A 14,587-nucleotide genomic window follows, 5' to 3' on the forward strand; every position below is an offset into this window, starting at 1 on the left:
GACTGGCAACTAGAAAAAGATATATGACATTTCTGAAAGCAGATTTCTGATCAGATTCAGTTTGTTTGTTTTATGTTTAATTTTTGGTCATGCATGAATCTGCTAACACTAATGATGAGCTTTTTTTTTTTTTTTTTTTTCTTGTTTGCAGATTCCAGATAAATATCGGGCTCCGTATTTCCTTCCACTGACAATGATCCAAAAGATCAAAGAATCAAAAAATCTCGAACCACCCTTAAATCCCAGCGAGATATGCCAAAGTGCACACACACACACACACACACACACACTCTGCCATACCCAGCTGACGCCCGTGGGTGGCAGGGCTGTTCCGGACCACTGGACGGGGACGGAGGAGCGGACTGCTCCGTGATTGGTCGGCGGCGTGCGCGTCCCCGTCGTCTCCTCCCGGTTTTCCTGGCATGACCTTTTCCCTTGGCAACCACTTCCTCCGAGCATCCACGGCCATCTTTAATTTTAAGTCATTCATGAAAAGTTGTTTCGCTCATGTAAACACGCCCGAGCGACACGTTTGCGCACAAAAACGGCATCGACGTTCGCCGTGTGCATGTGGTTTTCCAGCGACAGGCTCCAAACAGAGCAGAGCAGAGCAGCACCGCAGCAGCCTGTCCGCCGAGATTAAGTAAACACCGAGAGCGTACGTGCATATTGTTCATTGTAGCGACTAGTGCATCACTCAGGCGCCTTTTCACTCGTGTTTACAAGCTGCTGTCTGCACAATATGCTCTTAACTAAACTGTCTGAGTAAATAATACACGTGTGTGGATAGTAACGTGTTGCGTTTTAGACTGAAAGAGTAGTATGCTGTGCTCCCGAAACAAACAGCAGGTGGAGCGCTATAATAGGCGTATGGATCATTGTCTGAAGGGCACAGCAGAACACTCACCACTGCCATGTTGATCTGCGAATACCGCAGCAACAGGGAGATAAAAGTGTGGAGTTTTAACAGAAAACAGATATTTTCTGTTATGTTTTCATTCTGCCTGCGAATGGCCTGACGGTGATATAAGCTGCCTGTCACTCATTTGCTTCTTCTTTTTCCATGTCAGGATGAGAAAGAAGCAGACTGCCAAACAGAGGAAGACTGAGGAGACCACAGTTGTCCAGGAGTTTGTGGTGGAAAAAATAATTCGCCGGAGGGTCTCTAATGGAAGAGTGGAGTACTTTCTGAAGTGGAAAGGCTTCACCGAGTGAGTGGGGTGTTGCAAAATCACATATTTGCTTGTGCAATTTATTGTTCTTGCATGATACTAAAGTGTGTTCCCTCCTCCCTCTGACATATTTTACAGTGCAGAAAACACATGGGAACCTGAGGACAATCTGGATTGTCCTGAACTCATTGAAGAGTTCCTGAGAAACACCAATCTGTCAGAAGAGAATGAGGAAGAGCGAACTGACCAAGAGTTCATTCCCAAAGAAGAAATGACAGAGCAAGAGACGGAAATTGTGAGTATGTGAGAAATGCAGTGCTGGAATGTCTGCAAGTTCAGTTGTTTCCGTGTTATTTACAGAACTTCTGCACCTAAATCTGTAAAAAGGAAAAAACAAACAAACAAACATATTATTAGAATCCATTTTAAATAGTACATTGCATTAAGTTGATAGTTACTCTTAGAAAATTCAGGAAAGTACAAAGAAACTATAGAGTAGGAGCAGCTGACCATGTTGGCAAATTTTGTTCCTACTTTCTTTTAGGCTTGGCTGAAGAGAGCTGGCTGAATATGAAACTAAATGGTGTGTGAAGGTGGTTAGTTTTGCAATGCCCCTGAAAGTGAAAGCAGTTAAGTTTCCTGTTTTCACAATGGTCATGTACAGTGAAAAAAATGCCCCATCTAAACCGCCTTCTCATGCGGATGTTATCTTGGTGGTTTCTTCTAACTGCCGTGCCTCTTGTCCTTGTCATTCTCTTCGCAGTCCTGTATGCAGTCTCAGCGGCAGGCTCATGCTGTGCAGAGTGACAGCGACGTCCTCGAGCCAAATGACGAGCAGTCAGACGCCCCCCCCAACCTCAGCACTTACCTCGAGCCTGAATGCATCATTGGCTCCACCGACAGACAGGGAGAGCTGATGTTCCTAGTCAAATGGTAACTCTGCTGCTTCCTCTTTTTCTCTGTCCTTGAATGAATGCCAGTGGTTAGGTAAATTATCGTGTGATGGTAAAAGTCACACAACTTGTTCTCAGGGAAAAGCTACAGCACGCACGTTCAAACTGTGAGATGATAAAGCACAAAGTGTCAGTTTCATGAGGATGTTTCATTTAGTTGTCGTTGGTATACAGTAAAATTACCACTTACTAAACACATAATGTAAATATAAAATTTACTGAGGAGGCTTAGTTGAGACAACACTGACAAAACATTCCCTGGATTACTAACAAACATTATGAAGAGCACCTCTGAGTACAGTAAATGTGCTTAAGGATGCTAAAACATGTTCAAACTGGTCTATGTAATAACATTGTGTTTAGTATAAAATGTCATTGCATGGCAGATTGACATTTTAAGTTTATCAGTCATGGTGAGACACACCCTGTTAAAACAGTCATATAATTTGTTCACTGGTTTTAGAGGAGTTTCGTTAAGTGTGAAAAAATAACTTGTGACACCACTTGAATAATCTGGGCTTGGGCTCGGAAACTAAAAGTTTTTAACAGAAAGTCTGCATTGAAAAAAGATGTAGGCATTTGGGATGGTTCAAGACTGTATTCACACAGACAACAGCACTGTGTCGAAAAAGTTCCTCTTTCATTTGAAATGGATGGCCTGTTGTCACAGTAAACTAGCGCAGATGGTTTTTGTGAAACAATGCAGGGTCATTCAGGAGAAATTTTTTAACCTATTATAAAGATATTTCATAACTACAGTGGTGAGAGACTGGCTGTGCTTAAAAAAAGTTCCTTCACAATAACCTATTCTAAACTGGCTGGAGTGCGTGTTACTGCCGAAACGTTTTGCATACATTAAAAGTAGAAGGCAGCCATTTTAATGTTTTCCTTCTGCCATGTTTTTCCCCACAGGAAGAACTCAGATGACGTGGCCCTGCTGCCTGCTCGTGAAGTGAGCGCCAGGTGTCCCCAGGTAGTCATCGACTTCTACGAGCAGAAGCTGACCTGGCACTGTGGAGACGAGGAGCAGTGAAGTGTGTGTGTGTGTGTGTGTGTGTGTGTGTGTGTGTGTGTTTGTGGGTATGTGTACGGAGAAGAACTGGTAAACAGCTGCGCTCTCACCTGAGGCTTAGTTTAACCTCCATCGAGTGTCCCCCTTCAGCTGACATTAGAGGCACACTGTGTGAAATTACATCCCGCTGCAGGTAAGAGTTTCAGACTCTGGCAGGTGCAAGAACCTCAGCGGGGATGGATTTTTAAGGGCTCTCAGTCCCGTGGTGCTCAATGAGGTCACTGTGCCTTTGTGGAGACTGTGATGGAGGCTAAAACTAACCCTTGCATGGAGCAGCAGACCTGAGGTCAGACTACCCTGTAGCAGCTTTGGTCTTGTGTCATCATGTAGCTGACACAATCACTGTGGATGCGTGTTTTGTTTTTAAGAGTTATGGTTATATAGTAATTTAGTATTTATAGTCCTGTTTAGTTGCGGGGATCTTCCACTGGGAGGAGGCCCTGGTTATATAGTGTGTGCTTTAATTGTTGTATAGCAACACTTTGTAGGCAGAGTGAACTAACTACTGTCTGTACAATCCATACCTCCAGTCCATCTAGCTTTTGGTTAGAGCTGAAGATTGTAGACATATTGTTTGAACGTTTGTGCTTTGAACCTGTATTGTGTGAGGTGTTTTTTTTTTTGTTTGTTTTTTTTTTTTAAGCTACAGCTTTTACTGTGTCTCACTGTGTCTCTGTTTTACCCTTGTGGTTGATGTAAAATATATAAAAAAAATGTTGTCCACCAGAAATTTCCCCATATTTCCAATCAGCTGCTATGTACCAAATGTTTTCCTGTCATCTGTATTGAATTCTAACAAGTTTTTAAAACAATTGTTTGGTGCTTTTGAACAAAGTGAAGTCTTGACAGTTGACTCAAAAGATTATAATATATAAAGTAAATCTATAAGATTTACACATGTTGAAAAACAACTCTAGTGCACCTAAAGGTGGCTAATAAGAAGAAATGTAGCACTTTAGATACGAGACTGTCCAATTATGGAGGGCATTGTCTTCCAGTAATTATACAGGCCCATGTACATGATACCTGTACCCTGATGGCACTGTCCTGACTCAACATATCTCCCATGACTGTTATGGGACACTGAGCTGAACCTTCAACCTCCTAAAACACACGTACTACTGAACTACTGTAACTGTAGACCATTGATCTGTGAAGTCTCTGTGAATAAAGGAAGCCTTTTGTGACACTTCCCTCTCAATTTTCCAGTCTTTACTTCACATTTGTCACATGTTAAATCATGAGGTGGGAACATCAGTGAAAGAAATAATCAATTGAAAAAGTTGGTAATTGCTGGCTTTGATAGGGGGAGGAGCTTATCTCAAGTCTTGTGACTTTATTTTTAAACCTTTGCTCCTGGACAATAAAACTGAGAATAAAGGACTGTGGTACAATGCTAAACACAGCATTATCTGACTGACTGTACACTACTGAGATTCAAACTTCAGGAAATTTGAATTATGAGAGAAGAGACTGACAGCTTGGCGAATCAGGTAGGCGTGGAGTTATGCTGTACATCCACTGATATTTTAAAAAGTTTGATCTAATCATAAAAAAGTAGACCCTCAAAATGTCACCTGTTGCATTCAGAAGCTTTCAATTCTGGCACAGCTGTAAACAAAATAACTTCTTTTTTTGTCCTGAGCAATAAAGGATATTTGGTGGGATTTTCCTATCCTGACTCTTGCCGTGTTGGTCACAGCACTTCCTCTGTCTGACAATAAATACTTCCCCTTTTTCGCAACAGTGCATTCAGTTGTGTCAGTGTCTCTCCTGCCTTCTCCATGCAGCAGGTGATTAGTGTCTGGGTGCGGGACCCACGGATACGAAAGAATGACTTCTGGCATGCCTACATAGACTATGAAATTTGTTTGCATGTAAGTAAAATGATAAGACGGAGTTGTTTTTATCCCAGTCAAACAGTGGTGCTTACTGTAACGTGTGTGTCCTGTTTTAGACTGACAGCGTGTGCTTCACTAAGAAGATCTCGAGCGTGAGAAGGAGGTACAGTGAGTTTGTATGGCTCAGGCAAAAACTACAAGCAAATTCACAGCTGATGTAAGTTCATTTACTGTGTACTGAGAAATACTTTGAGTGGAAAAAACAGAGCACATCTATTTTCAGTTCTCATGTCGAAAACAATCTCTTAAGTGGTTCCTGTCATTTTTGAGGTATATTTGTGTCTTTCGCAGGTTACAGCTGCCAGAACTGCCCTCAAAGAATCCCTTCTTCAGCCTGAACAACGCGCGACAGATCACCAAGCGGATGAAAGGGCTCCAGAAGTTCTTGGAACAGTAAGAATGATCTCACAGATCAATACACGTGACCTTTGACATACTACAACAGAAACATAACAAAACTGGCGTGTCAGAGTTTCCATAAACACAACATCTTGTGACTGCTGTTTTCACTTCAGCAATATACTGCATGCATTAACCTAAATTTGTTTATTGACCCAAATATCCAGGATTCTCCAGAGCCCTGTGCTGCTGTCTGACAGCTGCTTGCACCTTTTCCTGCAGTCACAGCTCAGCGTGTCCAAGATAGAGGCCTGTGCTGCTGGAAGGACCCACTTCTCTGTGGCCCAGGCGGTCCAGGGCTGTGGCCTCAGAAGATTTCACTCTGAAGAGGATCTGCAGAAGAACCTCAGCCTGTGCTGTGACTCTGATTCAGACAGGTATTGTCATGCTTTCCAGTCTTTTTCCACTCTCAACATTCAGCTGTTTTATGTCTATTACCTCTAAAGGTAGAATTCTTTCAGCAAATCCTCTGTGTGACAGATTACATGAGAACTCAAATTCTAACACAAATTCATTTTCTGTACCCATTTTTTTTTTCTTGTTCCAGCTCAGAGTGTAGATCTCCAGAGCCTCTGATTAAGGATTTGGCAATAAACAAAGCAAAGAGCACAGCCTCACTTGATCTCATGGGAAGCAGCCAAGAGGAAACCTTCAGCTGCTCATCTGGTTCTACATAAAACCATCACCTTCATATTACTGAGAGAAATGTTGGAGTCTATACACTTACATTCTGCACGACCTTTCGGACCTGCAAAGAGGGAAGTCACCTGTTACCCTGTCAGACTGCAATTTTTGCCACATATTTGCTCCTAATTATTATGTTCTCATTTAGTTAGAAAAGCATTTCAGTTTGAAACATGTACAGTGAATAGTAACAAAAATAAAGTATTATTTATCTGAATATTGTCCGCATAGCTATAAAGCGGTAGCAACAAATTACCTGAAGATGGCAGTGTTGTTACATCCATCTGTATGAAATTGCTGTAACTGTCTATATTTACTTTATAAACAAACTTAAAAGCAGCATCGTGAATCTTGGTCATTTATAATGTGAAGTTTGGACAGATATGTGCAGATAACAATGTGATATCTTAAGCAGTGACAGCATAATGTCTCTCTGCGGCTGAACTCCTCTTCCTAATAAAGTGTAAGGTGTGGGAAGCTTGTCATCTGGTGGCCACTGCAGTGCTTAGCAGTATGACATGTGTAATAGGGTCTCTGCAGAGTATTCAGACAGCCCTCCCTTGTCAGGTGTGTGGCTGGTAGGAGGGTCCTGTGGGATCCCAATGGACTTGCTCCTGTCTGAGAGGGCTACCAGGTAGACAGACTACATTGCTCCCTGTTGAACAAAATGCCAGCTGCACTGACAAGCCACCTTTTCTATCTGTCACTTTAGCTTTGTATTTGTATGAGCCATTTCACTAGAGTCACGTATCTCTGTGTGTCTACTCCTGTGTGTGTGTGTGTGCTGTGAACCCATACGCATGCTCCCATAGTGAGCAGCACCGTGCTTCATGGTGCTTATGCAGAGGTAACGACCACTAAACAGAGTGATGGCAAACTCACGTGTCTTCACAGCTAATTAGGTTAGCTTTGTCTCTCTGCAGCCGTTGTGATGTTCATTATAAATTCAGAACAGGAGCAGACAAAAGGTTCGTAATGAGGGAGGGGGTTTGGAGGTGCAGAGAGGTGACGTCACCTCAGGCCCGCTCTGCTTTGAGCGCTGGAGCAGTTTGAACAGTAAGAAAGCCCACATCTTTTTTCCCAAAGATGCGTGGGTGTATGCGTGAGTTCATGCGCATCCAGGTATGTTAATGCGGTAAATTCACATCTCTTCTTTGCCACTGCCTAACGATGTGGGGCAGCATTATCCCTGCACCCTCAAATGCATGCACTGAGGCTGTCAGTGCTGCAGATGTTTGCTTTGGGTGGATATTCAGAAGGGTTTATGCCTCTGATATGTCCAGAAAACACACTCAAGGTGTTGAAGTGAGGGTACTTTGACACAGATGTGCACACACTGAAAGCCATGCCTGTCTTGTATGTGTCACAAACACTGGAAAATACAGTGCCTCACTGTTTGCAGTCACCCTGACAGACACAGAGTTTATGAGAAGATGCAATATCACCTACATTTTGTTTTTCACACTGTAGTTCTGGAAGAGTTTAGTCTCTTCATTTAAATATCTAAACACTGTGGGTATTTCATAATCTCATTCCAGTGTTTTAAGACTTAATATGTTTACACTTGACTATTTTTAGACCACCAAATAAATAAATGAATAAGACATTTTTCTACCAGAAATTTTAGTCCAGGTATAGTAGATTAGGCTATGAAGCATCCCTTAAACCATCATGTCAGGAAATCAAATTTACTATAGGTGCAAATGAACAGTTAAGTGAACAAAAAAACAATTAGCACCTTCTTTTTGGTTTCTGATTAAAACGTTCTAAGAGTGGTGAGGGGGTCTGTTGGGGAGCAGGGACTGCTCTCTGCAGAAAGTAATCTTTTTGGGCTTTGAGACCAACAGTTGGTCTGTGGTCTGTGTTCAGTAAATCATACAGTTTTCGCCATATGGCTCAGGGCTTGTTAACAGGCCTCTGTAACAGTGAAGCATTATTTGTTGCTTACAGTCCCTTGGATTGAAACATTTACATTCCTGGTTTTAGTCTGACCCATCCAGTAGTATTGACTCTGCTTTTAATGGCCTGTGACTCTGGTCCACTGGCTGTTAACCTTGAGCCGCTGTAGCCTAGCCTGTCAGTGTGGCTCTGCTGCCATGACAACACTGACACATTTAAACCCATCAGATCAATTGGCTAACAGCTCTCTGCTCCATGTTGCGTGACCCCGAAAGAGGTCAAACCGAGTGAAAACACTGGGAGCAAATAAAATCACTCTGATTTCAGGGTGGATATAACCAGAAAAGTAAAGGGGGGAAAAAATCACACTTTCATTATTTCCACAAATGCTTTACATCAGTTTAGTCTAATTAGTATGCTTATTGTTTGACACATAAAACACTAGAAGATAAGATAAAGGAGGATGGCCCCTCTGGGAGATGCCCATCTGCCTCAGACCAAGTCAGCATGTCTTTCTGCCACGACAGCTCGAATAAACCCCACCTCGTGTCTGGGATCTCACGCCTGACTTACTATTCCCTCTGTTGTGTAATTAACACAGAATCACAGAAAGCAAAAATCCACTTTATGTGGTGGAAAGAACCAAATTGTCAAACTCAAAACATGACAATATGAAATCCCAATCAGGGTTCCTCGACTAAGCCAAAAACAAATGGAAGTATTGAGGGAGATATGCTCCAGTGGAGGCAAATTACAGATAAATCAGAGGCTGCTAATGCATTTTAAGTGCCACATTATACAGAATCCATTAGTAGCTAGAGGAGTTCAGCAGCACTTGAGATATTAAATCTCTGCGACTGCAACTCTGTGGAACCAGGATGAGTCGATATCAGAGAAGCCCAGCTGCACCACCAATAGATACCGGATGAGACCTGAAGGAATGATGCCAGAGTTACACACCACAACAACAGTCATATGATAATGGGGCGGGCTGGTGATAACTGATGTGTGGCTTGTTAAACAGTAAAGCAATTACGTTCACCAGGGGCAGATGAGGGAGTAAGGTAAATGATCTGGAAGCTCGGGATTAATTGAATTGTTAATAACATACGCCTCGGCTGTGAACATTTTTCAAGGACTCCCACATTTCATTGCAATACTGAGCACTGATTTACTGAGGGCCACAAAAATTCCACAACCTGACAACCAAAAAAGGATGTTCAGACCTTACATCTGTCCTTGTAGCTGTGTGTGTCTGTCTTTTTTTGTGTGTGTGAGTGTGCTCAGAAGCCAACCATATCCTAACACCTGCCTCATTCTGATGAAAAGGAACTTTTTCTCCAAGGCTGAAACATTTTTCTCTGTCACTCAATTGGTGCACATGGAAATGAGCTGAATTAAGAGCTATCCATCATTTATCAAACCCAACAGCCCCGGTACCTTTCCTCTGTTCTGCATGGCTGTTCTGCATGTCCCCCTCCTTCCCTCCCTACCCCTCCACATGCTGTCACCCTTTTTGGTGCACGGATGTAGCAATTACTGGAGAACGGGCGTGATCACTGTACCACGGCGAGCAACAGCTTTCTTTTCTCCAGGAATCAGGGCTGATCAGCGTGAAAGCAACTCCTCTGCCTTGAACACACGAGGCCTGAGGGGGGAGAAAAAAAAGAAAAAAGGAAGTTGAGATCACCGCTTCATAATTTCCTGAAATAATATGGTGTGTAAAATCAGACATTTTCCCTTTGGAGCATGCAGTCAAAAACAAATGGATGAGAGGGAAGGGCCTTGTGTTAAGATAACATGCACTTACTGTATATATTTATACATATTCACAAATATTCATTAAACAAACAAGAGTCCTAATGGCTCCACTGAACTCAGGCGACAGCGTAGGAACTCTGAAATGAAATACAAGCGTTGTAAGATACCTTCACTGTCCACAATGCCTTTTGCTCATCCTTATATGAATTTGTGTCTTGGCACAGGGGAACAGCCCCTCGGTGTGTCACAAGATCATGTGTGAATAACAACCCCTCCAGACTAATGTCTTGTTAGAGATGAGGAACGAGTAGAGGGGGAGCTCTTTGGTCAGACCCAGCTCAGTGAAGGGAGAGATGGCTGGTGGTGGCAATGAGAGGACGACAGAGGGTGGAGGAACAAGAGGAGGAAAAAAAAAATACGGAGGGGTAGAGGGCACCGTCTCTTGAGGCCTCTGTGCTTCGCTGCCAGTGTGTGTAAATCAGCAGGCAGCTCACGGCTGCAATGAGGTAGAAAATAAAAAAAACATAAAAATGTCCGAGTGAAATAAGAGGCAAGGAGAAATCTTTTATGATGAGCCTAAATTCTCCTTACTCTGCAGTAGATCCACTGGCCAGCTCAGCTTGTCTTCTCCAGACACCGTCCATCATCCCTGTGTCTGCATATAGTCACAAATTACTCAAATTACCCCACCTGCTATTCATTTAATACATATGTAATGAGTATCCTAAATTCACATGATTATCATTCATGGTATGTTAATAGGCCTATGTCAAGTTCATTAATATTCACGTGAAATGATGTGAACTGCCAAACCAGAAAGTCTAAAGTTCTGCAGAACTGGTTTAATACACATAAAGTCCCGAACAGAAGTTTAACACGTTTAAACTTTGGGTGTTGTCGTCATTTGAGCACTGAAATTCATTCTTGACCTTTGGATACAGTTTATATAGGCATAATAATCTGAACTCAAAGGTTTACTTACTATCTACTGGCTTTCAAACATCTCCTCACTGTATTTCTTCAGCAAATAGGGCTGGGTTAGATGCCATCATGTGCGCTAAGTGTGGTGGTTTCCCCATCTTAAAGCTCTGGCTGCTAGTAGACCTTTATGATTAGATTAGTTTGGTTATATAGATGACATGATATTTATCTTGTTGATCATATGATCAGATGGATTTCTTAAATAGTCCTCACTCTTTAGCTATGAGCATGAACACTGGACAGTATATTTATTTTATTCGAGTCTCCTTGGAAATTTTATTGTTCTACAATACTGAATCAAAGTAGAGTTGTTTAAGCTTTTTTTACACTGCTCAACAACGAATGATCCTTTGATGTCAAAGTTAGAACAGATCTCCACAAATTGATCTGAACTAATTAAACTTTAAAACACAAACTAGATGTGTTTACCCCCTTTAACAGGACAGTCTTAAATCATCTCTAGGTGAAGCATGTTGGCTGTAGAGGTCACACAATTAGCTAAATTGAATTCGTCTGTCTGTGGTCAAGGGGGTTCAGCTGATTGTTTGAATAGATACACCTGCATCTTAATGCTGGAGCTCTCCAAACAACTCTGAGAAAAGGTGATTGAAAATCAGAAGGGAGATGGATACACACCACATTTCATACACAAAAGCTAATAAGAGTGCTTTATATTAATGTGTTACTTTCTATGTCCATCACAATTTCCAAGTATGTTTGATTTGAATTCTATATTAGCAGGGGCTGGCCAAAGTTATGCGTCTGCCTCAAATTCTACAGTAACAGTTACAAACGCCTTGAATGTTGGTCATATTTATCAGACAGTGAGTAGCAGTTGTCAGCAGTATAACATTGGTCACCATCCATCCCATCCAGTAAAATTACATGAGACCATGTTTAGATGTGCTAAGATCTCAGGTTTTCTCAGGTTGCTGAAAAACCCCAAATTCCCTCAGGAAAAATTGAGGACATGAGTCTATGTCCTCAAGCCTCAGCTCTGATCATGTTTTTCTGTGTATGCCATGTGCAGCTGATGAGCAGCTCCACATGAGCCTTGGCCACTAAATTAGCCCAAGTTAGCGTGGCAGGACCTAAGCTTGGATACATACCAAAGCTGACACTTCAATGGGAATCATGGCAGCAATGTGCTATCCGGTTAGCTCAGCAAGCTCCTGTAACACAATCCTCACACCTTTGCTTCCTCTGTCATATTGCTTTTTTAAGAGCTGACATTGAGATGGGACGTCAACCTGAACGTGGGGTCACTGAAACCGGGGACATCCAACTCTGTGGGGGGTAAAAGAGGAAAAGAGAAGGGGAAGAGGGAGGTGATCAGTTTGCAGAGGATTGACAGGCAGTCAGCTATGGCGAGGTGTACAGTGTGGAGAGGGGCTGTAATTATAGTTAGAGCATCTCTCGCATCTCTGACCTCCCCTGATTACAAACTATCCTCCCCGACCATCCAGGGTCATTATTCACCTCACTAACTAGTAGAGTAAATCAGTGGCGGAAACGCTGACCTGATATCAGAGCCACGGCCAGAGAGTAAACAAGGCCGAAGTACGGAGGCTGCAGCCTTGTAAATAATCTGCAAAGGAGATGGAGCAGGAGCTAGGCGTGGGTGATGTTTATAGCAGGTGGACAAACACCTGTCACTTTGATAAGCCTGATTTATCCCTAAGCGACATGTCAGCACATAGCTCTACCCTGCCTGACAGCCTGGACTGCCAACCCCACACCCCCCAGAACATGAGACCCGTTTGTAGCACTGGAGCGTACAGTAAGTGAGAGAGATGACAACCCGCTGTGCAGCAGTAACAGCTTCATCAGTTTAAAATAGCAGCCAGGACATGATGGCATCCAAAGTAGTATCTTTGAGGTGGTTGATGGTGATGTTTCTGAGGGCAGGGACTGGACTTTTTCAGACACTGGAGCCACTTGTGTCCTCCCTCCACATCACTGTCTCCAGCTCCCACAAGGCAATTAAAAAGACTGAAAAACGGACACTGAGAGAAGTGGGTGTGGTGCTTGTAATAAATGACCTGTCTAGACCCATATTTACTGGCCTGCCACTAACCCTGCGCTGCGGCTCATAATGTTACACATTAGATATTGAAAAATCACTGAAAGGAGTGAAAATCGAAGCCTTGGATTCCAGAAATATGAATTTTCAAAAGCAGCCTGTCATGATCCTCGTTTTGCTTTCACTTTAAATACACCATGTCTCCTCGCAATGTCATAAGCCAGTGGAAGGAAACCTTAATTTGTCAGCTGCCATGAGTTATGTTAACAGAAACTGACCTCAATTAAGAGTGACTTGCATTTAAAAAGTGTCTATTTCAGATTTTAAGATTTAGACCAGGAGGGGGGAGAGGCTTTAATGGAATGCTGACAGTGGGCCAGTTGGAGAGGTAATACATTTCCTGCAAAATGCCAGGGGATAACCACATAAATAAGGCAGTGTTATTCCTGACAGAAACTCTCTATGAAGCTGTGGTGTGATCTACGGCTGAGTGACCTGGTTAAAGAGCAGCAGAAACAGCTGACAGCTTGATCAAGATTACCTCTCTAAAGTGGTATAGATCAGATCTTTAGCCTTTCCACCAACCCCAGGGGTAATGGTATGAAATGATGATGGTACGTTATGAGATGAGCAGGTATCACTGCTAGCACGGGGATATCTGTGTACTGATACGCCCCGGGGGATATTTACTCAGAAGGCATGCATAAAAAATGGAAGGATAAAAATGTACTGCTTTGAAAAAAACATGTTATAGTTGGTAGGGTTATCAGAAATGAGCTCTAAGGCATCAATAAAAAAAATGACTGTAAATATTTTCTGTCCTGAAGGGAAATTTGTTTTATATTTCCATCATCTTTCTCAGCAAATCTAAATTTATTTATTATTACTCAGCAGCTCAATCTATATATATTTGGCTGGTGAAAGTGTATTTTTATGGTTGCAAGTATTAATTAGTGATATTCTGGTATCATTAGTGTAATTTAGTGCTCAGTAGATTAATGGCACAGTGGCATTTATCTATGAAACATTATATCTTGATGTTAAATTGCAATAAAAGAACCTGTATATTCTGAGGATATGGCTGTCCAAATCTAACGGGGGGGATGGAGGTGTAGTTGACATCCATTAAGGAAATCCTTTATTGGCACATAAAAATGAGAGGCAATATTTAGCCTTACTTGCCTTTGGCAACCTAACCCATAGCCTAACACTAAAAAGAGGACTCTTAGGTGGAAACACTAAGCTATGTCAGCAAAGGAAATATTTGTGTTTATGCATTAAATCCACAATTCAGCCTCAATCTCAAAACATGTGTAAGTATTTCATAATGTGTCTAAATGTCAGACATCTTGCAGAAATGTCATTTGGTGATCTACACTGGCTGAATATCACACTGCATCCTTTCAGCACCTTAAAACAAAGCGTTTCCTCTCTATATCCAATGTAGTATATTCAATAACTAATTATGGTAATTCATTACATCTCCAATTAGCAGAGAGGCTTTATCGCTGCACTATACCGTAAAGAGCAGGATTTATGTTGGCTTTGAATGTCACCCAGAGGACAGAGGACTAGCTCATCACTCAAGAGGAACAAAACAGAGAGACAGGAGCAAGGAAAAAATAGAGGGAAGAGGGAGAGAAAGATACAGTGAGTTATTGGTTAATGCACGCATTTTCCTTCCCATTTTCTCACAACCTTGAAAAAACCTTGACAAGGCCCCTTTTGTCTGCAGCAAACCA

At 42.2% G+C, this 14,587-nt stretch overlaps 2 protein-coding genes across 4 annotated transcripts; both read left to right on the plus strand.

The window, feature by feature from the left end:
* The first annotated feature begins 404 nt into the window (after positions 1-404).
* cbx3b (chromobox homolog 3b) lies at positions 405-4,386 on the plus strand. 3 transcript variants are annotated; one of them, XM_051075846.1, is made up of 5 exons: positions 405-643; positions 1,071-1,211; positions 1,311-1,467; positions 1,936-2,105; positions 3,038-4,386. In XM_051075846.1, the coding sequence occupies exons 1-5, from the start codon at positions 423-425 to the stop codon at positions 3,156-3,158; spliced, it is 810 nt and encodes a 269-aa protein (XP_050931803.1). In that variant the 5' UTR covers positions 405-422; the 3' UTR covers positions 3,159-4,386. The 3 variants fall into 3 exon arrangements, with proteins under 3 accessions (XP_050931803.1, XP_018544165.1, XP_018544175.1); XM_018688649.2 differs by having other exon boundaries at positions 503-658; XM_018688659.2 differs by lacking the exon at positions 405-643 and adding an exon at positions 731-953.
* A 167-nt stretch (positions 4,387-4,553) lies between these two features.
* snx10b (sorting nexin 10b) lies at positions 4,554-6,520 on the plus strand. Its single transcript, XM_018688633.2, has 6 exons — positions 4,554-4,690; positions 4,988-5,074; positions 5,155-5,255; positions 5,390-5,491; positions 5,665-5,874; positions 6,045-6,520. Exons 1-6 carry the CDS (start codon positions 4,658-4,660, stop codon positions 6,172-6,174), a joined length of 663 nt encoding a protein of 220 aa, XP_018544149.1. The 5' UTR covers positions 4,554-4,657; the 3' UTR covers positions 6,175-6,520.
* The last annotated feature ends 8,067 nt before the right edge of the window (positions 6,521-14,587 follow it).

This window comes from Lates calcarifer, linkage group LG15, assembly GCF_001640805.2.
Source record: "Lates calcarifer isolate ASB-BC8 linkage group LG15, TLL_Latcal_v3, whole genome shotgun sequence".
NCBI classification, from domain to species: domain Eukaryota; kingdom Metazoa; phylum Chordata; class Actinopteri; family Centropomidae; genus Lates; species Lates calcarifer.